Source organism: Panicum virgatum, chromosome 5K (genome assembly GCF_016808335.1).
Source record: "Panicum virgatum strain AP13 chromosome 5K, P.virgatum_v5, whole genome shotgun sequence".
NCBI lineage: Eukaryota > Viridiplantae > Streptophyta > Magnoliopsida > Poales > Poaceae > Panicum > Panicum virgatum.
In genome coordinates this window covers 8451299-8473230 of record NC_053140.1, presented here as the reverse complement: position 1 = coordinate 8473230, position 21932 = coordinate 8451299, and the positions used below count along the sequence as shown (strand labels likewise).

Sequence of the window (21932 nt, the reverse complement as noted above, 5' to 3'; positions counted from 1 at the left end):
CTCAGCTTGGTCCCCTATAGTTCAGAAAGTTCAGATTCAGAACTCTCCATGCACTGATGAGTGAGCAGCTCGGTGTACAATCTTTTTCAAAAAAAGTCAACGAATTTTGATATATTAATTATTTAAAAACAACAAATTTTATGGTTTCTGGATGCAATCGCCCGTCGAGTTGGAGTACACTGTCACTGTGTAGAACAGCAGACGAGGGGAGCTGTTATCTTTGGATTAGCAGGTTTCCTTTAGAGCAAATATTATAACAGCCTGTAAGAGAACTAAATGTTGAGTTAGAGGAGAGAGAAGAAGAGAGAAAGAAGAGGTGGGCTGCAAATTTGTAGCTAATTTGGGCATAAAAATCAAAAAATCTTGTGAGAGGGACATATGAGCTTTATATTAATGATGAAGGACTAAACTATTATACTAGTTGACTGAGAGATATGCTATAAATTTTTTTACAGCCAACAATTGGCTGTATTATCAACCTGCTCTTAGCCGACCGTCGATTTCAAATCGGACAGTTGCCGGAGCTCGGACGCGTGGCGCATCGGCGAAATATACCATCCTCTCTCGGGAAAGGAAAAGAAGGGGGAAATCGGGGAAAGGGAGAAAAACCTCGGGCGAAAGCGATGCACAGTTGGACGCAGCGCCTGCTGACCGCGGCAACGACGGCCGCCGTCCTCCTCGCCACCGTCTGCGCGGCCGCCTCCGCGCTTGACGCCTTCCACGTCCCCTCCGTCCAAGCGCAAGCCCATGTATGGATCTCTTCTCTCCTCTCTAGTTCAACTGTTCTGAACTTGGGGGCGATCTGCGACCCAAACCCTTGATGCGGCGAAGGGTCTGGAGTATGTTTCATGGCGATTGGTGTGGTAAGCAGTAGGCAACTCGGAGATGCTAGGATGCTGTTTGAAATTGTCGAGTTGTTTAGATGCCATGGCCGACTGGATTTTGCTACTGGTATAGCTAGATCAAGTTTTTTTGACACTGATGTCACTAGGTAACCTTTACAAGCAAAAATTATGTCTATGGCAGTTGTAGAAAAAGCTATTGCAGCACTATTTACACCAATGTCGCTATGGTCACCTTTGAATCTCGTTTTTTGGGTCCCGATTCTGCATTTACAGCATCATGAAACAAGGTCCAATTAACATCCATGCTTATTATGTTATCAGTGTGCTTATGTATGTTATCTTGTAGGTTACAAAGATTAACCGGTTCCACAAACAGATCAATGGCAACGACAAGGTTTGTGCATGTACTTCACTTGTTCTTGTGCATATGTAATTCCAACCATAGTTCTCATCTAGAAAGATTATGATTGAAACAGGCTTATTTCCTTCAGTTAATCGGTTAGGTGTGCAGATAGCGAATCCACTGCTTAAGAGCTATCCCATATGAATAGAATAGAATACCAATATATTTTATTTGACAAATTGTTCTAGACTTATGCTGCCATGGTCTGGTTCTCTTTTCATTGTGAGGATCTAGTTAAAAGGATAGCTTGATGACATTTCAGTTATATTGGGAAAATTGCAGCCTGCAAACTTAAATAAAGCAAACTTCCTTTCTTTTTCACACTGACAATTGACTGAGTTTGCTATCTCAAAAAATGTAAACAAAGCTTTCTTCTTCCCTACCTGGAAAACTATAATGAACTCTGGATACAAGAAATATTTCTAGTTGAGAAGACACAAACTTTGTGCTGCAAAGACTAAATGATGCTTTCCCTTAAATGAATACGAGCCACTTTTCACTTGTTCCAACCACCTATTGAACAGAATCTGTCAAGTTCTGCATGGATTCTACTGTATATCATATAGAACAATAAGCTAAATTATTTAACTTTTGCCCAAGATAAAATTAGCTCATATATCAAATAGAGTAATCTATATCATTGCAGTGATACGCTTGCCTCACACCTGCTGCATTCAGAGGCGTCTGATATATTTCAATCCACTCTAAATGATGAAACTTAAATTTGTGTTTCAGGTGATGTTGACCTTCAATGTATCTGCAAATTTGGAGTCGCTATTCACTTGGAACACAAAACAGGTGATATTTCCATTTTTTATTGGATGTGTAATAGCAAGCTATCTTTGAGTGTTTATAAGCTCAAAATCGAGCACTCCCTGTAGTCCTGCTAACAACGAAATTTGTATATCACAATTAAAAATTGCTCACATGTCTGAGATATACTTAGAAGAATTTTAACAGTGAATACTAGAAATGCATATCGAAACTAATTGTTTTCAAGTGCCATGCATATATGGAAAGATAATTCCAGTGTTCAATGATGTGAGTTACTAATTGTTATTCTACATCAGTGGTACCAGTTTCTTATGCATACTTGACTATGTTCACCAGAAGTATTTCCAACTATACGAAGCTATTGTGAAGCTCAGCATCAGGCATCAGTATTCAATTCGTTAACACAAGGATTTAAAAAATGTAGTGGCAATATCTTTTATACTGAAAATTGATGTGGCTAATGATGCATAAGACAATTTATCCTTATAAATGAACAGATAGATAAACTCGATGTAACTCATAGAACATATTACTGAACAATTTGTGCTGCAGTGCTCATTCAGAAACATTGCCAAACCATATCATTGCAACAATCACTTCATGATGTTATGGATCATTGTTAGTTTACTACTTTTTTGAAACCAACTGGTACAATTCTGTTGTATGGATGGTCACCACTGAACTACTGAATGCCAACATGTTTATTGATTATTGGTCCATTGTTGTACTATACCCTATAGGCAGCCTGTAACTGAGCTGCTTTCTTGATACAGGTCTTTGTCTTTGTGACAGCTGAGTATGAAAACGCGAAAAATTCACTGAACCAGGTATGCTGGTCAATGTGCATCCTGTCTGTAATAGTATTTTCGAGATTGTCTTTGTGACAGCTGAGTATGAAAACGCGAAAAATTCACTGAACCAGGTATGCTGGTCAATGTGCATCCTGTCTGTAATAGTATTTTCGAGAACAGAGAACTGGTTGGAATCAATAATTGCTTGAATCTTGAAATAAGCCTTAGTCTGTTTGAATCTTGAAATCCTCCTTGCTCACCTCAAGATAATTCAGTCTTGTACCTGGCTTCCATCTTTGTGTATACCAAAAAAATTAGTAGCATCTAAGTCACTATATTGTATCACGAAATTAAGTAATGCATTGGTCTTTCTTAGATGCTAGTGTCATTTTCATCAGATATATGTCTTTGATATCCAAGTTGGATAAAGTTCTTTTGACAAACCTCCCTGTCATGAATGACAACTAACACTCCTGTCTACATGCTTGGTCCCTCACAGGGAATTCAAGTTATTGCTTGTCTGGACATAAGTAACATCTTTGATAGTTTAGGAGAATTGGTTCATTTCAATTACTAATGTTTACTGTGGAAAATTATCATACTTTTTGTAATGCGCTGACAGCTGGCACATTACAAATAGCATGTGGCTACCCTCTAGTGATAATCTGGCTTCTGGCACTTGTATTTATAGTTTGCTGCCATTCCCGTTGCTAAACAGTAATTTTTCTATTGAATTCAACAAGTGATTCCTGAAGCTATTTAGTTTTTTAGGCATTCTGAAGCTATTTGATTGAATATATGATGAAACCCGCTGATTCGTCTTCAGTAGCTGTTGGTTCCATGCTTATGTGCAAATTATTCTGTTTGGCAGATTTCGTTGTGGGACCATATTATACCGGACAAGGAACATGCAAATCTGCAACTAGAGGTGAAGAGCAAGTATCCTCTAATCGACCAGGTACAGTGCACCCCCCCCTAATCTTGGCTGGCTACTACATTGCAACCGCGTGCTGACTGCTGAGTTTTTCTTGACAATTATATGCAATTCCCCACTTCAGGGAAGCAGTCTGCGCGGAAAGAAAGTTCAGCTTGTTCTCCACTGGCATGTTATGCCCAATGCTGGCACCATGATCCAAGATCGGATGGCGCTCTCGGAATTCAAGCTGCCTGATGCCTATACCTCTTGAGGGAAAAGCTTATTGATCTGGGAAGAATCCTCTAACGAACATCCTTCTAATCTGGCATCCGCAATTGGTTGCCAAACGAATGGAGATCTGATTCAGATTAAGCGCTGATGGTTGCATATGAAATATTCTGGCTATTCGATCAAGCGTTCAAGAACAATTCAGAAATTATGAATGACCACTACTTTTTATTCATTCATGCTCGATTGAGCACGGATGCACATACATAGCTGCAAAACCGCACTGCTTATTGATGGTGTGTAACTCGGAATGCATATTCGTGGGCTCAGCTGAGCTCAGCAGCCGGTGTGAGCGACCTAGTTCTTCTTGCAGAAAAACGGAGGAAGGTGTCGGTGCACTGGAACTGCTTGCAGACGGGGTCGCACTTGCTGATGGTGTCGTCGCAGGTGTAGAACCTGGAGGAAGAGAAGTTGCACTTGATGCAGCACCTGAGTTTGCCACCATTGGTCTCCACGGTGCCATTGTTTTCTATATCAGTTCCGGGGCCAACTCTTTGGTTCAGTGACAAGTTTTCTCGTTACCCGTTTCCTTGCAAACTGGATAAGGTTTTTGGCAATTCCTCTCGTTTTCAAGTGACGCGTCGTCTTGCCCTCGACATCCAGATTCCTGGTGGCATGACGGACCCATGCTAGCCTGGGTGTCTGTTTGGGCTGGGCATAGCAAGTGTGATGGCAGGGAGTGATCGAGCCCAATATGGCGAGATCGACAATCCTATCTGCCTGACGGGGACTTGAGAAAAATCTCCCTTAGCTCACAATGAATCATCAGGCCAGAGAATTAAGGTACCGATCTAATAGTCGTGCTGATGTTAAAATGTGCTCCGTGCACGGTTATTCGATTATTTGATCAAATAACCCTTCACCCAAAGCCCTCTCTAGTCTCTAGTCTCTACTCTATAGAGTAAGTCAAAGTTTTGAAGAGTATCAAATAGTGAAAAAATATATTTTTGAGAGAAATCTAGGGATACTTATTCGGTGATAACTATTAGTCTTGTTTTCTATAAATTTGAAGTTAAAAAAGGTTGACTTAGAACAAAACTAGAATGGCACTCATTTTGAAACGGACAGATGGAGTAGTTTTCACCCGGTTTTGGAGACATGCACACCAGGTCGCCGTGCCACTATGGCAATGTTATTGCCTCCTCACTGTATTAGTAAGTAGAAATGCACATAGGTAATTCTTCTCTTCTCTAACGAGAGAGGACAGCAAAATAATCCGGCATCGCCAAGGGCAACCCTGAGACCCAGAAACAGAGCATTTTAGGGCCTGATTGGTTCACGTCTTTCCACGGCCTGGCTTGCACCGTCCGCCCAAGCCCGTGCCGGCCAAGTCTGCCGGATGCAGCGCTCTTCTGTTTGGTTGATGCCTGTGCGCAGCCAGGCCAAGAAGAAACGATGATTGGTTGCCCACATCTGCTGGAGGTGATCCGCTTTTTCTCTCTGCACGCTCGCCCATGCGCGCTCGCAGCGCACCGCACGAGCCTGGCCCGCGGGATACGCTCGATTCGAGCATTCCTCCGGAGCCTGGCCCTGGAGCGTTCCCTGCATGTTCAGAGCCTGACCCTGCAGCTACGCCAACCAAACAAAGGTCTCTTCTCGTATGCAGAGGGCTTGGCTGAGGGCAGGTGCGGGCAACCAATCAGACCCTTACTGGCAGAATAGCTTGTGCAGTGGCGAGCAAGATCCGGGTGCTCAAGTGACCATTCAGGTCTGCTCCGTTGATTATGCATCGGAAAATAAAAGAAAAGAATAATCATTGGAAGCAAGACCTGTATTTTATTTTGACAGCTACAGAATTACTTGTCATTGCATAAATTGTTAAGAGGCGTCAGACGAGCCCCTCGCTCATTACACTTGTCATTGCATAAATTGTTACAAGGTAGGTACAGTACCTTGTGGTGTGCCTAGGCCCTATTGGCAGTGACGTGACATGAGGGGATTAATATCACAGCACCCAGTCGATCCTATCATCAAGGAACATGTAGAGTATTGACTTGTGCTCCACCATCTGGAGACCTTGTCCACCTTCTTCTTCTTGTCCATCTTCTTCTGGTTTATTGTTGTCTCCACTGCCAGCAAGCATCTCAGCACCGGTAAGCACAGCAAACCGTTGCCCAGCCAAATCAGAAAAGTCCCCTCCTGATGGTATGTTGCGCGCACCTTGGAAGACCCTGACAATGCAGAACCTGCCTAATCCGAGGCTGATGAGCTTGGGGTTCGGCGCCACTGCCTTCCACTCCGTGGGCGTCTGAGAAGGCCTCTTGCTGTACTTGAGACATGCATCAGCGTCGGTGGTTTGGCGCCGTCCATGGCGGCAGCAGTAGAGAGGTCTGACGACGCACACAGCTGGTGTGTGCCGCTGGCAAAGCCCAGCCAGAGTTTGAGCTCGGGGACGTACACGGCTCCACCGTCGAAGGGCAGCTCCCAGTCGTCGGCAGCTGGCCATGCACCACTCGCGCCTCACCGTGTCAAAGCAGTAGGTGCCCATGTCGCGCGGGGCGGCCGACACGCAGATGGTGCGGCCACCGTCGAGCACTGCGTGGGCCCTGACGAGCGTGGCCAGGGGCGGCGGCGGAAGGGAGTCCCAGTGCCAGGCTTGGCCATATCTTACGGGCCCCACTTCCTCCCTGAAGATGCCACGGCCGAACCTGAGGACGTGAAAGCCCATGGCGCGGACGGGGTGCATGATGTAGAGGTCCTCCTCGGGGGCACCGGGACGGGCGAGATGGTGATAGGCATGAACCACTGGAGACCGGTGAGGGAGGGCATGCACTCGACGGAGTTGGTGTCGGCGTCGTAGAGGGCGATGTTGCCCAACGTGTTGCCGTAGAGGATCCTGCCTTCGGAGCTGCGGGGGCTCACCAGCGCGAACCACTGCAGCTGCGGGGGATCCGGGAACAGAGTGCACTGCTGCGGGGGCTGGAAGCTTACGCATGGCGCGGGTAGCTGCCCCAATCTCTCGATCGCTGGTCTCGCGGCGGCTACTGCTTCGGCCGTTGACGGATAGAAGAGATGCTTAGCAACATCGAGGCGGTGCAGCGAGTACGCGCCGGTGCTCCCCTTCTCCGCCAGCGCCAGGATATTCACAAACCGCCGCATCATCCTCTCCGACGCTAAAATTGGATCTTGTCGATCTGTGTGCAAATCAAAAGAAAGAAAGAAAAATACAAATAAAATCCTATGTTGAGAGAAACTCAGCTCAGACATTAAAAAGGGCGGAAGAGGGAGAGGATCGCGCACACTTTCGTTGAAACGGGCGGCCGAGTGTCGTTGGCGGCGGCGGCGGCTCGGTGAGATTGGGGATACGATGAACCCGTACGGTCGTGAGAGAAGGTCGGCTCGCTGGTGCTTGCCCTGTTGACCGTACTGGGCCACGCATGGGAGAGGGAAAAGAGAGAGAGAGAGATGGAAACCGGGCTGAGGGAAAGCGGCCCAAGGAGAGAGGTTCGTCATTTCCTTCCTATCTACAGGACGCCTTTGAGATTCCTTCATGCGCCGAAACCAATCGACAGCGCCGCCTGCTCCTTGTGCCTCCCACCGTGCCGCTCCTCTCTTGCGAGCTGCCGCTCCCACCAGTTGTCGCCTCCTCCTCTTGGCCCGTCGTCACCCTTCTCCATTTTGCTAACCCAGCGGCTCGTTCCTCTGCAGCTTCGCGGTGGACGGCACCCGATCCGGGAATTGAAGAACAACGAGGCTCGCGGCGTGGCGTTCCCCAAGAGCCAGCCTAAGCCGATGCGGCTGTACGCCAGCCTGTGGAACGCCGACGACTGGGCCACGCAGGGCGGCCGCGTCAAGGCCGCCCTCCCGGGGCTTCACCGCCGACGCCTGCGTCTGGGTCAACGGCAGGCAGCAGTGCCCCGTCTGCACCATGGAGCAGGCGCGGCGGGCCGGCGCAGCTAGGGGTGGTAATGGGCCGTGGCCCTAATAGTCTCTTCACAGCCCAATAAAGCCCTTAAAATTTTTAGTTCAAAAATACATATGTTTAGAGCCCGGCCCTTTTAGGGCCCGATCCTTAGATTTTCTAGTTCAAAATATTAGGCCCTTTACCACCCCTAGGCGCAGCTGCTGGTGGTGGAACCAGCAGCTCAGCGACATGAGCTACCGCCGCATGCGCTGGGTGCAGAGGAAGTTCATGATCTACAACTAAACTACTGCACCGACTCCAAGCGCTTTCCCGCAGGGCGTCCCCGCCGGGGTGGCGTAGAATAAAGTTTTGGAGTGGCCCGGCGACGCATGTAATGTAAATGCATGTAGCATCAACGCAAAAAAGTCGCATTCTTTTATTTGTTCTGTAGCACATGGTGTACAACTACGAAGTTCTTGGATTAGTGATCAAGTTTCTTTGAGCCAAATCTTGATCGTGCGTGTGCTCTGTGTGCGGGGCCTGAGGGCCACTGAGAGTTAAGCAGCCAGTAAGGCTGGACTACGAGCCGGTTCGGCTCGCCTCGTGTCAGCTCGTGAGATTACCTAGCTGGCTCGGCTCGGCTGGTGTCAGCTCGTGAAATTAACGAGCTTGGCTTGTCTCGGCTCATTTTAAGCGTGAGCTAAAAGTGCAGCTCGGCTCGGCTAAGTTCCCGGCTCGAGCTGGCTCGTTAGAGCTCGCGAGCCGCTTGCAGTGTGCGCAATAACGTTAGGCGGGGAGCTGGACTGCTGGAAGCGGACGGAGTACCTACAGTCGGCGGGCGACGTTGCAGACTAGCCGAGCAACGTGCGAGGAGCGTGTAAGTCGGACCGCCGAAGACCGAAATTTGGAGAGAAGTACGAGCCAAGGCAGGCTGCCGAATTGGAGCAGTGAAGCCGGCGACGACGCTCAAGTTCATGCCTCACTAGATGCAGATCCAACTCATTGCACGCGGCGACTAGTGTGAGCAGCTCCTGCGGTGGCCAGTCCAGGCGGCGTGCGGCAAAGTCAGGGAACCAAGCACCAAGATTAGGGAAGTAGGCAATGGTAGCCGTCCGAGGCTCCGGGCGCCGAGTGGTTCTGGTAGGGAGACGGCGATGGTGAGTTTGTGCTAGATGTGGGCAAGGGGCATCAGGCGTGCAGCTTGAGCATCTTAGTGCCACCGCCGCCGCTACGTAGGGAACTTAACATCTGTTTGGTTGCAGGATCTGTGGGTTGGATTGGCTCCAACCCTTATTTTTGGGATGGCTCCAACCCTTACTTATATCTTTGACATTCATGCGACAAATCCTGCAATATAATTACCACTATGCGATGCTAGCCTAGATTAAAGTACCGACTCGATAAGAATTTGGTGGAGGGAAGTTAGGGCCGACTGATTTTGGGCTAATTTGTGACCTCGGATGCTAAAAGACTGAACTTCCCTCCACCAAATCATTTACCGCAAAAAAAAGGATACGGGTCGACTGATGAGAGATTTTTTTTTTGAAAATTAGGGCAGGAGTACTGCCATATCATTTAAAAAGAAGAAGAATGCGAGGTCTTACAATAGTTGTTATTACATAAATAGAAGCAAACTCGTCTCTCTCAAGAAGAGCGTCAAACATAGATAAACTAGGATGCAACGGGGGCACCGCATGCCCTGACTCGTAGGAGCACTTCTTCCTTGATGAGCTGCAACACTACTCTTGGCTCTGCAGATTAGCCTTCAAAGATCCTTCTGTTTCTCTTTCCAGATGTTCCACGCGGTGTACATGAGGATTGCTGCGACGTGTCTTTGTTCTTTCACGGAGTGGCATGCTAGTGTATCGCACCACCAATCTTGGATCCACGCATCTTGCACTGGAACGTTGATCTTCGCATTTGTCCATTCTCTGACCAGCTCCCAGACCTGCATGGCAAACGGACAATGTAGGCACAAGTGCCGTGCACACTCTGGTTGGGCGCTGCACAGGGAGCAAGTCAGATTGCAGGGCTAGTTTCTCGCCATCATCTTGTCCGCCGTTAGAAGCTTCTCTTGTACCAGTAGCCATGCAAAAAAACTATGCTTGCCCTCAGCGTGCGCTCGCCATATCGCAGTAGGCCTGAATGAGCAAAAGAATCCCCTGAATTGAATTTCATACGCTGATTTGGCCGTGTAGTCTCCATGAGATGTCCATTTCCAAACGATTTTATCATCTTCTGGAGTTAATTCCACACTCTCCACTAGGTCCCAGAGTACCACAAACTCGATCATTTCCTCTTCTGATGTCATCCTCCAAAGTCCTCTAGTCCATTTCATGTTTTCCATCTTCTCCTGAACTGTCAGGTGTTTCCTCCACGCTAGCTTGTACAGTCTCAATGCAATGTCTCTTGGCGCCTGCCCATTTAGCCATGTAGCCTCCCAGAATTTTGCCGTTCTTCCATTCCCCACAGTTACAGTTGTAGATGCTCGAAATAGCTGTTTGTCAGTTTCAGTCACCGGAATATTTCCTCCAACCCAAGGCCGATCAGCATCATTCCATTCAAACCACAACCACCGCAACCGTAATGCTCTACTGAATCTTTCAAGATCAAGTACCCCCAGGCCTCCTAGTTTCTTTGGTCGTTGTACCTTCTTCCATTGCACAAGACAGTGTCCGCCATTGGCTTGTTCAGTACCTTTCCAGAGAAAACCTCTTCTCAGCTTATCTATCTGCTTTATCATCCATTTTTGTGGTTGGAAAGCAGTGAGGAAGTATGTTGGGATGGATGATAGGACCATGTTTAAAACCGTCAGTCTACCAGCTCTATTGAGAAATTTCACTTTCCAAGCTGGCAATCTTTTCGCCACTTTATCCACGAGCGGCTGTACATCCACTCTGCGAAGCTTTCTTGTATGTAGAGGCAGTCCCAAATAGGTACTGTTGACACTAGATTTTGATAAATCTGATGTAATCTGAAGATCATCGGCTATTGATATACGTGCGCAAGCGTCATAGGCGACAAGAAGCATCAGGCGTGCACTTGGGGATACGTGTCCCTTCCGGAGGGTTGCACGCGTAGGCAGGCATGCATGCGTATTCAAATTGGAAACTGATGTCTCTGAATGCATGCAAGGTAATTAAAGAAAAGATGCTGGCCGGATTAAATATTTGAGAAGGATGCATGCGGATGGAATATGAGATAAGGAGATATTGACACAAATGAAGAAACCACATGCAGAGAGGCCACGCCTTCACGTGGGTGGGCAGGTGATTAAAATAAAGAAGGCAAGTTCCAACGAAGGATCCAAAATTAGTCATCAGTACTACAGCCACCCCTATCACCGCCGGTTCTAGAAGTGCATCACCAACGGTTTTGGGTACCGTTGGATTTAAGTCGTTGGCGATAGCGGGGTCATCACCGCCGGTTCCAGAACCGTTGGTGATGGGGACATCAACACCGCTGGTTCGTATCTGGAACCATTGTTGATGGGGACATCAACACCGCCGGTTGAAGACACAAACCGGCGGTGAAGACCTTTTTCCCATAAAAAAATATTTTCAGATACATAATATGAGGAACCAGTGATAGTTTTCATATCACTTTTTGATATTTGAGTGTCAGATGACTGATAAACACCCAAACTATGAATTTCTTGCATGTCACTGCTTTCAGGGGACTCTGGAGCATCCAGTTGCATATGATCCAGTAGAATAGAAACAACCTCAAAGGGACAAGCATAGTATAGCCGTCGAGTGTACTTTATGGCTTTGATAATCAGTTTCTCAGACCCTGCAATTTAGAAGTAGCACACAAACAGTGAGATGTCTTGGTTGTGACAATATATTCCCTTGACAGCTATTCATATCTTGGATGTAAATACTACTAAAGAAGAATTGACATGCACAGATGGTAGCCATCACACATTCGCAATAAGAATATACAGAAGTAGATGATGCGATTGTAACAAATAAATGAGGATGCTTAACTATACAGTTATACAACTGCAGGAAAAGGTTCAGATTAATGGAAGAGATAAGTAAAATCAAAATTTATCATAAGGTGCATATAAAATTCATTAAGCTTCCTTGCAAAGTGCAATGCATGTTGACCAAAGCAAACCATCCAAACTGGAGAAGTCAGTTGAGAACTGTATTTTGTGGACTGACGATCTATATTTCTAGATTTGCATATTCATGGAAAGTGGGTTCCATGTAGTAATGCATCTCTAACCAGGCCTACCAGAAGGTCCTACGGCACCAGAGAAGATCAAGTGGCTGGCTCAATCACAGTTCTATCTATAAGCTTCTGATACTCACGTTTCCTTTTGGAACCTGATTTTGATTCTTTTGAATCATTCTCCTTCAGAAAGGAAGAAATCTCATGCAATCTCGACCTCAGTTCCACTTGAACATCAGGAATGGAATTAGTCTGGCGATCCCAGTAAATACACTTCAACCAATCAAATGCCTGGAAGTAATTTTATCTTAGAAAGTAAAATATCATGACTAGAAACAACGGAACAAATCAAAATTCTCAGAACTAACAAAATTATATGAGAACCACCAAACAGCAATTGGTAGCAAAGTGAAAGAACTATATGACGAGATCTCATAGACGATAGCAAACTCATTTTACCTTAATACTTGCCAGGCGTAACAGTCGCAGGGAGGGAAGGTTGCGATGGGAACTTTCTACATGCAGCATAAACAATCATCAGGACACAAATGACCATATGAAAACCAGTTTAAACAAGTAATCAAATATAACCAGATGTAAAAAGACACGGGAAACAAAATCTTCTAACCATGGCGAATGTCCACTAGAACTCGTGGTATTCCAACAGCCTCAGCTAGTTCAGATATTGAACGGCCAGTTTTCTTATGTTGATTCTCCACAAAACCATTTACAAGCCTGACAGTAGAAAAAAAAGGGGAGAGAATTAATATTTGTTGTACTTTGTGGAAGTTTAACTCTGGAAAATAAAACGAAACCATGTGTTACACACAAGATGATAATTGCAGTGAGAATTTCCTCACCTCATGATTGCCATACTGTACAGCATCGCGAGCATTTCCTCCGACTCCATGGCATCATCACCAGCCAATCCGCTCCTAGGGGAATGAGCATTGGACACACAGCACCTGAAGCTATCAGTATTCTCAGTGGCTATTTGAATTTGCATAATCGTGCCGAGAATTGGGGAACCTATTTGGGATCGGTGAAAGCAAAAGCAATGGCTATTTATCTGGACACATAGATTTGGAACACCAACCTCGTCTACATGGTGTATTTGTGTTGATGAAAACGCTAGATCAAAGTTAGTCCACCTCAGTGCCAAATCACACGCGGTCTACATACGCGCTTCAAAACCATTAAAATCCGATTAAGCAGAAGTCTCCTCAGAGACAAGCACCTAAGGCAACTGGAACTGCGGTGATTAGCGCATGCCCCAGATCGCGTGAGCAGCAGTGCAGCTCACCATCCGGCCAGACAACGCGGGAGGGAAAGGGGGGCAGACTGTAGAACAGAGAAATCCGGGTCCGGGCTCACCTTTGCTACTGCGGCCACGGCGAGGACGGCCACCAGGAGCAGCGCGCCGCCCCCACCGCATCACCGCGGACACCTACGCTCGCCCTAAGTGCGACGACCGAGTCCAACAGAGCCGGCCCGCGCGCCGGCGGCCGGAGATCTGGAGGGGAGCGGGCGTGGCGTCCGCCCGGCGGGAGGTGGGCGTGGGTGAATTGAAGCGGAGGCGGCGGGCGACGAACGCGCAGGCAAAGTAGAGAGGAGTAGAGAGGCCCGGCGGAGCACGAGAGGGGGGAGACCCGAGGAGCTGGGAGGGGCTCGTGTCGTGCGACTCGTAGCACCTGAAGCTCCTACGGGAGGGGGCGGGAGGAGGGTGGAGGGAGGAGGAGGGGGCGGAGGGCCGGGCGCTGCCGCCATGGGAGGGCGTGGGAGGAGGGAGGATTGGGCGGAGGGCCAGCCGCTGCTGCCATGGGAGGGCGCGGGACGAGGGAGGAGGACGGGGCGGAGGGCCGGCACCGCCGCCATGGGAGGGCGCGGGAGGTGGAATGGGAATTGGGAGCAGGGCGGCACCACGAGGGAGGGAGGGCTGTGGGCGGACGCCACGAGAGAGAGAGGGCTGTGGGCGGACGCCACGAGAGAGAGGGAGGGGAGAATGAAAAAAATATGTGGAGAACACATCACCGCCGGATCATATTACAATCCGACGGTGATGCTTACGTATCACCGCCGGTTCGTAATACGACCCGGCGGTGATGCTCAACATCATCACCGGGTCGTATTACGAACCGGCGGTGATACGTAAGCATCACCGCCGGTTCGAAACAAACCGGCGGTGATGGGGCGTTGACGATGATATATTCTGTAGTAGTGCATGCATGCAAATCGACCTTTCCGCCGCCGAATCAGAGAAGCTTCCGTAGCATGGATTTTACGGAAGGCAAATTAGAATGTATGTATCTTAATATTTGTTTAGATATTTCTTCTCTAGTAAGTTTGGTGTGCCGTAACTGGCTAGATTGTCTAGACTATAATGTACCTCCGTCCATTGTAAAAGATTTGTAACAACCAATCAACAAACCCTATTTTTTCCTTGCAATTTACTTTACTGTCGGCGACTTCGCTATTTTCTTTTTATGCGAGTTCTTTCGAGTTGATCAAGGATGCCTCACATTCGAGCGACTTGATCCACTGGTAAGTTTTCGTTTACCTGAGCTTTAGCTTCCGGGCGCATCGCTGTTGCTTCGTTCAGATCTATTCAAAAGTTATCGAATTCATCTAGGTTTTGATCTCCGGCGCATCGCTGTTTTCTCGTCTAGATTAATTCACCAATTCATCCGGCTTAGCAATCTGTTTAATCGGCTATCAGTTCCGTAGTTATAGCGTTAGATCTTGAAAAGCTGATTAGATCTGTTGTAAGCTTAGCTTTGCTCAGATCCACACATTCGTGGGTTTGTGCATTGTTATCTGTCACGTGTCGGCTTTAGATATAGCCGTCTGTTGCTACCTATATCGGCAGCTTCTTGCCGATATCCCACAGATCGCTTTTAATACTTGTTTATCCCGTTCGATCTGTTGTTTTCTGTATCGGCAGCTCATTGATACGCTGCGTGAGGGTTATTCAGAAATACAGCCGATACACCCTCGAAGTTAACGTTTACCCTGTTTCCTTGTCAATCAACAGGTCAGATTGACTGGCACGCTTGGTTTGTATTCTGAAGCTTGGCGAACTGTCCCTTTAGATTCTAGTGTGTTGATTTTTACGTCAACACATCTTTTGGCACGCCTGGTGTGACACGACAGTGGAATTATCATCATGAATTTTCCAATAGATGCAACTAAGTTACATGAGACGATTGCTGAAGCTATGAAACAGGCAATGATCAACTGGACTAATAGCCTGGCGAGCACGGCAAATTATACAGTCAAAGGTGTGGATGCTGGTAAAATCGTTCATCAGTTTGATTATCATACCTCACGACCGATGGTTTTTCCGTATCAAACATCGGCTCAGACAGGCTGTTATCAATATTATGCATCGGCTCCGCAGCCGATGGCTTGTCGGCAACCATGGTTAACAGTCAACCGCCACAACCTGTGAATCAGCAACTGCGGCCGATGGTTTATCGATTACATCAGCCACAAGCTATGCATCAACAGTTGATGGTTCAAGAGGCACGGCTAATAGCTCAGCAGTCTTGGCCCGGGGGGCAGCAATTTTCCCAGCTATTGGCTCAGCCATAACAATCCGATATATCAAAATCACAAGAATTTGCACAGTTGATCGTGTCGGCCCAAGATCAATCGGAAGTCAAAGGTTTAGTCGATGGCTACAAAAAATTGGTTCAGTCACATGTTCAAGAACGAGGCAGCCATCAACTTCAAGTTGAAGACGTTTAGCCGCAGTTTACACCTCAAGAATCACAGCTGGCGGTCCCTCCTCAATAGTCAATCGCTCAACTTCAGCAGCCAATGAATATAGTGCAGCCAATTGATCATCAGTGTGTTGTAGCACAACCACAATTGGCAACGGATCAGCAGAGCCAATTGGCTATTGGGCGAGAAGACGTTGAATTAGAAAAAATTCCAGTCGATGATAACGACAAGGTTCAGATCGACTCGATCTTATGCCCATGCATTGGAAAGGAATCCGAGAAGTACGGATTCGAGATCAGTAGAGCCGACAAGACACAATCGGCTATCAAGATGGAGATTAGCGTGCAACCTGTTCCAGGATACGTAGTTGAAGTCAATGGCCAGAAAGAGACACCTCTAGCATTGACATATGAAGAGGCTAAGGAATCAGTGGCCGTTGATTGGAAGATTGCAAAGGCAGGGCAGAAGATGATTTCTCAGATTATTTACTCGCTGCCCGGACATATTGTCCAGGAGTCTCGGCTGCTTGGATATTATTTTCCATGGGATCCAGGTGGACGGAGCTACGAGTGTAGCAGTGACCATCAGCCGATGACTTTGTTTTTCTTTCAATCCATTGAATATCGGCTTGTTACGTATGATAATTGGATTTTGTCCTTGGATTGCCAACCTGGATGGCAAGAAAGGAGTAAAATATTATTGCATCGGCAGTCAGGGAAAAGTGTGCCGATAGCTACAAGTTAGTCGATATGCCTATCGGCTCCAGGCTGGTGGCCCAAGTATTCGCCATACACGAGCAAGGGTCCTGTCCGAGTTTATTTCAACGGAAGCTAGGTGGACAAAAGTTGCATGAGTATATATAATTTACCTCCGTTGGCTGACATTAAAGATATGCACAAAGGTATACAAGAAGTTCGTAACATGCAAATTTGTTTGATCAGCTACATGGAGAAGTTCGGAAGGACAAATCGGCTACTTACCAGCTGATAGAGGAAAGCCGATATACTTCAAGATTACTTGTGGGAACCGATAAAAAATTAATCCATCGGCTATTTCTAGATAGCTGACAGGAATTCTCTTGACTAACATTGGTCTAAGTCTATCACCTGTGGATTATTTTAAAAGTCTACTTAGAGAATTGGAGCCGATGGATTATACTGCATTGACTGTTATTTTCCTGTGCATGAATTAGCAAAGGGAGGTTATGATGTTTGAACATATTTTGTCGGCTATCAGATTCTTCAGTCAGCAGTATATGACGGATGGACAAGTGCTAACATCTGCCGATCTTTGATGTTGAAACCTGATCGAATCATGCAAGTTATTTTAATGGCCAATCATCTCCCGTAGATGTGCAGTGATCGGACAAAGGCTGGTTTAGTGAAGCTAATTTCTACGTCGAATCAGATTGTTTGGCAACAATAATTACTGGAAGAAAACCGATCAGTGGTTGGAACCTGCACTAACAGTATAGTTGATGGAGCCGATGACTAAAACCGAGAGTCCATGTGTACATCGGCTGGGAGAGTTATTGATTTATTTATAATGTGGTTTCCTGCATCCGTGCACCAGCTGATGCAAGGGTATCTGTCTGTATCGGCTATGTTACATACGAAAAGACCGACAGCTGAGAGCAAAGAGCCAATGTCCATGCTTATTGCCCACGGATATATATTTATCGAAGATGTTGGCAATCAAAAGTTCAGGTAACTATGTGTTCGTTATCAATGGGAAGATCTAATCGGCTATATGACTGCGAGCATTTAATAATTAAAGCTGCTGGCCGATACTGATGGGTCACCTGGTCCTATTGTTGGGCGCCAATATTGTTTATTCAGAGCCCTTCATCGGCTATACAGTCCTGGTATAAGCATATGGATAGCCTATGGAAGGAATAGAGGAAAAGCCGATGGACTGTCTGCTCAACCCGACGGAACATATATGGTGATCAGGCATCGGCTGATTATGTTAGAAATAGAAGGCCTTGCATGCACATATCAGCAAGTCCAGGTGCATCACGTTGAATTGAAGAATTTCAGGCACAAGGATACTCACCGTACTCATAGCTGGGAGATCAAGGAAAAGGCCAATAATGAGGCCCGTCTTGTGATTACTAAGCCACTTGCAAGTAATCAATGGCCGAAAAAAAGAGAGTCATTGCTGTGTGGTTACATATGTTATCTGCATGGTGCTAATTATGGCGTACGGCAACGGATTGGCAGGTCAAGTGATAAGAGTCGAAAGAAGATTGCTGTGCTCTACCCAAAGAATTATTGTGGCCTCCCTTCCAGTTATAGTCGGCCAAACAAAAAGCCGATGGTAGGTATCTATCGGCTAAAGGAAATTTGGTGTTCATCCTTCCCGCAGATTGCAAAGATGCATGTAATGATCAGGGTCGAGGTAAAAGTCCAGATTGGGTGATCAAGAAAAGAGCAGGCTAAAGCTGACTATGCATGACCAGGCTCAGGGTGCCCAGCAAACAAGCAGGAACATGGGATGAAAAACATGCATGCTTCATATGGTTGGAGAAATAATAAATGACTTGCATACGTGGAGATAGACTACTGAGACACGCTTGAGTTAGTCCCTCCAGAAAATTTGCATGCAAGCTGAGGCGTTCACCCCTTGCGTGTCTTGTTCCCAAGAAAGGTAGAGCTGTCAAAACATCATCTATGGGTATGGAAAGCCGATGGGAAATATGCAATTGTTGAACAATTTCATCGGCTATTATTGATAGGACCTCCAGAACCGAAAGCTGCATGATTTTATTTTCTGGAAAATCAATCAAAAGCGTGTCAATTGCTGAAGGACAAAACAAGGCTACATCTACGTGATGGTGACCAGAAGTCAAGGTGTCTAGCCGATGGGTTCGTTTAAGCCATGATTTATTTCTCTCCACCGGCTATTATCGCCAGAGAGGAGCGAAGCAACAACGTGGCTATCTGATTGGTTACTGGTAAACACTGGAGTACAACCCCGGACTATGATTCTGAAGCTGGGGCTTGGAGAAGGGCACCCCACTTGGGACAAGATCGCTGGTGGATTGGTGATGATCTGGGTGGTATCTACGTCAGTTAGATTTCATTGGCTGGATTTGGTCACATGAAGCTGTTTGTCACGAGCAAATTGAAAGGCGGCCTGGCTGACATCCGTTGAAGAATTATGCATTAACAGATTGATCAGCAGCTGGTAGTGGTTTCTTTTATTATTGGCTAAAAGTTACGGACACAGCAAGTTTTATTATTTGCTCCGGACTATACAAAGGCAACATACGCATCATGAGAAGAGGATGGAAAAGATTATTTCTGATCGGCTCAGCGTCTGGAGAATAACTTGATGGCCGCCCTTGGGAGATAATTTCGTCCTTAACAAACAAAGGTCTCGTGAAGGAAAGGAAAGGAAAGAAAAGCCGATGATGCAATAGGTGAAGCAATCGGCTAATTAACATTTGGAGTCTCTATCCATCGGCTCATCCTGAACGATTCATGCAGATGCAACCGATGAGAAATTGGGAATACGATATGAGCCAGCTCAGGATTAGATAAACAATAAGCTTTGATATTTGTGGGAGTTTCTCAAGACCAGGCACCTTGCTAATGATGGCCGATAGAAAAGATCGGCTAGTCGTATTCTTGGATTTGACTTAATGAGCAAAGAAATATCTTGCGGCTCGCTTGATGCATTAACGTGACTTGATGGAGCATGAAGTCTGGTTTACCCATGATGGAAGCACGACGTTCATATATATCCAGCCGCAACTTACCTCAGTGGAAGACGCCGGGTTGGATAATAAGATGATGCTGCCGCTGGGATCGATGCCGCCAGGGCTACCAAGTAGACGACAGTGCCGTCGGCCGAGAGCAATATAATGCAACTACAGTGGTGTCGGACCGTCGTGCAAATCAGTACATACTGGTGATCGCGCTCAACACGGAGGCCAGAGGAACCACGTTCTCCAACATGTACGCAAGCAGCAAACAATCCATCAAAAAGAAAAGGAACCTGCAAGATCGAGCTGATGGTCAGCAGATGATCTAGTTATAACACAGCCGATGATTACTGGGCAGCAAGGAATGACGATTGCAAGATTATGATGCTGCTGCCCCACTCCTGATGCTGGTATGATCAAAGAAACCTTATTTCTTACTGCAAAAATACTTGGGGTTTTTTTTTATTTTATGAAAAATAAAAATAGCTTAGCTCCTCAATAATATGAAATTCCTATCAAAGCCATATATGTTGATATCTTTGAGAACTTCATACATATGCTACTTGTTCTTGTATTGAGCGTTGTCAAATTGTTTGTGACCCTTGTGAGATTCATTTTATGTTTTTAAGATCAAGATCACGTACACTCCACATATATTTTTCATTGCTGAGTATTCTAGATATTAACTTCCGGGCGCATCGCTGTTGTTTTGTCTAGACTCACCTACTCAGCTACTCATATGCTGACTTCCACACTGGAAGTTACGCAAAAACATACCTTCCATCCACACAAAAATGCTCCACCCCTTTGACATGATTCTTCATATTCATCATGCAAAAAGATATGGGCTATGCAAAAAAAAAGGAAAATATCCATGCCCAGAAGCATGAAAAAAAGAGAGGTAGCCCATATCTCAAAATAAAAGAATGAGTCATGCAGAAAGGGGTGCGAGTTCCATCCAGAAAAATTCCACACACATGCACAATTTGATCTGATTGTATGACATGTTTTCTCTGTTGGGTCCGGTTTTTGACTTCGCAATATATACAATACAAGTATGCTTCCTCTTCACCCCCTACCCTGAGTTCCACCACAAAGCCTTACTAGAAATAGGGAGAAAAGAGGTGAAACAATGCCTTGGTGAGGAATCATACACATTGAGCGATCTGAGAAAGTTATTTGAGGAGCAAAGTTTTATTTTGATTTTTAAATTTTTTCAAAAACCCAAGTTATTTAGCAGGAAGATTATGGTTGACTTAATTCTTCGCATTGGCTTTGAAAAATTGTGATAAAGAAGTTTGGAGAGGGTCATCGGCTATAAAAAAATAAAGGGGGTATGCTAGAAAAGTTTATCATGGTTTCCAATTGTTATCGCCATAAATTAACGGGTTAATTTATGGGCCGAAATCAAGATGGGCTTAAGGCAGAAGACTGAAGAAGACTTGTAAATCGGCTCCTGCGTGAGCATCTGGGCCACATGGGTCATATATCTTTAGATTTAGTTCAAGGTTAGAGATAGAGTCCGATCGGGACAAGATTAGTTTAGATTGTTTCCCAAGTCTCCGGACTATAAATATGTATCCTTTGTTATTCGTAAAGGAGTGCGTCATCACGACTCGCAAACAACAACTCTCGGCGCATCGCCACCCCTAATCCTAGGGTTTCATCCAAGTAAGCGCCATGCTGTCCTGATCGCTTCTTGCGATCAGGGCAGTATTGTTCTTACTTTTACCTTGGTATTACTCGTACTGAAGCATTTTTTATGGCGAGTAGTACTAGTTATCATGATGTTCGTAGCATGGCTTTTAGTAGATCTGTTGTGCTTCGTTGCTTATCATCTGCCAATATCATGTTGTCTCTGTGCAGTCACGTTTCAATCTTATGCTAGTTCTTGTCGCATAGAATTAGTTGCACAGAGGCAACGCCCTGCTTCTTTTATGTTTAGTAGATCTGATCTGTTCTGGTTTGCTCTTATCTTAAGAGTTGGCGTAATATCTGCTAGGTTAGGCCTTGCAAACGGATTGGATGATCCGGTGGTGTAATAGATGGTTTATCTTAGCCCAGATAGAGATTGTTCCGGGAATCGGCTCTTGCTAGTTCTTAGGCCTCTGTTTTGGGTTGTGGTTTAGTTATTTGTTATGTTTATTAGGCCTAGTCACGTGTAGGATGTTCCGATCTAACAGTGAAGCTGTTACCATCGTGGATTGGATCAATTAGATTTATTTGAAGCAGTTTTATAGTTATTTGCTTTATTTATCATATCTGGATACAATCAGATCCCATCTGACACCGGGACTCGATCGGCTCTTTAAAGCCGATGCAAGAGTCGTCCCGGGGAGCCGACCACGGCTCGGACTTACATTTACACGTGTCTTTGTATGCAGGAAACTGTTTGGAGCACGTTCGCACCCTCCTGATCGGGTATAGGTCAGGTGGCACGCCCGGTTTTCACACATCCTC

General features: G+C 46.1%; 2 protein-coding genes across 2 annotated transcripts; one reads left to right on the top strand and one right to left on the bottom strand.

The window, feature by feature from the left end:
• The first annotated feature begins 564 nt into the window (after nt 1-564).
• LOC120706105 (probable signal peptidase complex subunit 3) lies at nt 565-4274 on the top strand. Its single transcript, XM_039990677.1, has 6 exons — nt 565-749; nt 1192-1239; nt 1984-2046; nt 2796-2849; nt 3685-3771; nt 3872-4274. Exons 1-6 carry the CDS (start codon nt 624-626, stop codon nt 3998-4000), a joined length of 507 nt encoding a protein of 168 aa, XP_039846611.1. The 5' UTR covers nt 565-623; the 3' UTR covers nt 4001-4274.
• Nucleotides 4275-5810: 1536 nt separating this feature from the next.
• Nucleotides 5811-7716, bottom strand: LOC120706104. Its single transcript, XM_039990676.1, has 2 exons — nt 7258-7716; nt 5811-7151 (listed from the first exon to the last, which is right to left on the bottom strand). The coding sequence occupies exons 1-2, from the start codon at nt 7394-7396 to the stop codon at nt 6625-6627; spliced, it is 666 nt and encodes a 221-aa protein (XP_039846610.1). The 5' UTR covers nt 7397-7716; the 3' UTR covers nt 5811-6624.
• Nucleotides 7717-21932: the final 14216 nt, after the last annotated feature.

Bases quoted from the DNA above. Each gene is read 5' to 3' on its own strand.
- LOC120706105 (XM_039990677.1), top strand. From the start codon at position 624: ATGCACAGTTGGACGCAGCGCCTGCTGACCGCGGCAACGACGGCCGCC. The intron at 750-1,191 runs GTATGGATCTCT...GTTATCTTGTAG, and splicing joins CCGTCCAAGCGCAAGCCCAT to GTTACAAAGATTAACCGGTT. The intron at 2,047-2,795 runs GTGATATTTCCA...TTCTTGATACAG, and splicing joins TCACTTGGAACACAAAACAG to GTCTTTGTCTTTGTGACAGC.
- LOC120706104 (XM_039990676.1), bottom strand. From the start codon at position 7,396: ATGCGTGGCCCAGTACGGTCAACAGGGCAAGCACCAGCGAGCCGACCT. The intron at 7,152-7,257 runs GTGCGCGATCCT...ATTTGCACACAG, and splicing joins CCGCCCGTTTCAACGAAAGT to ATCGACAAGATCCAATTTTA.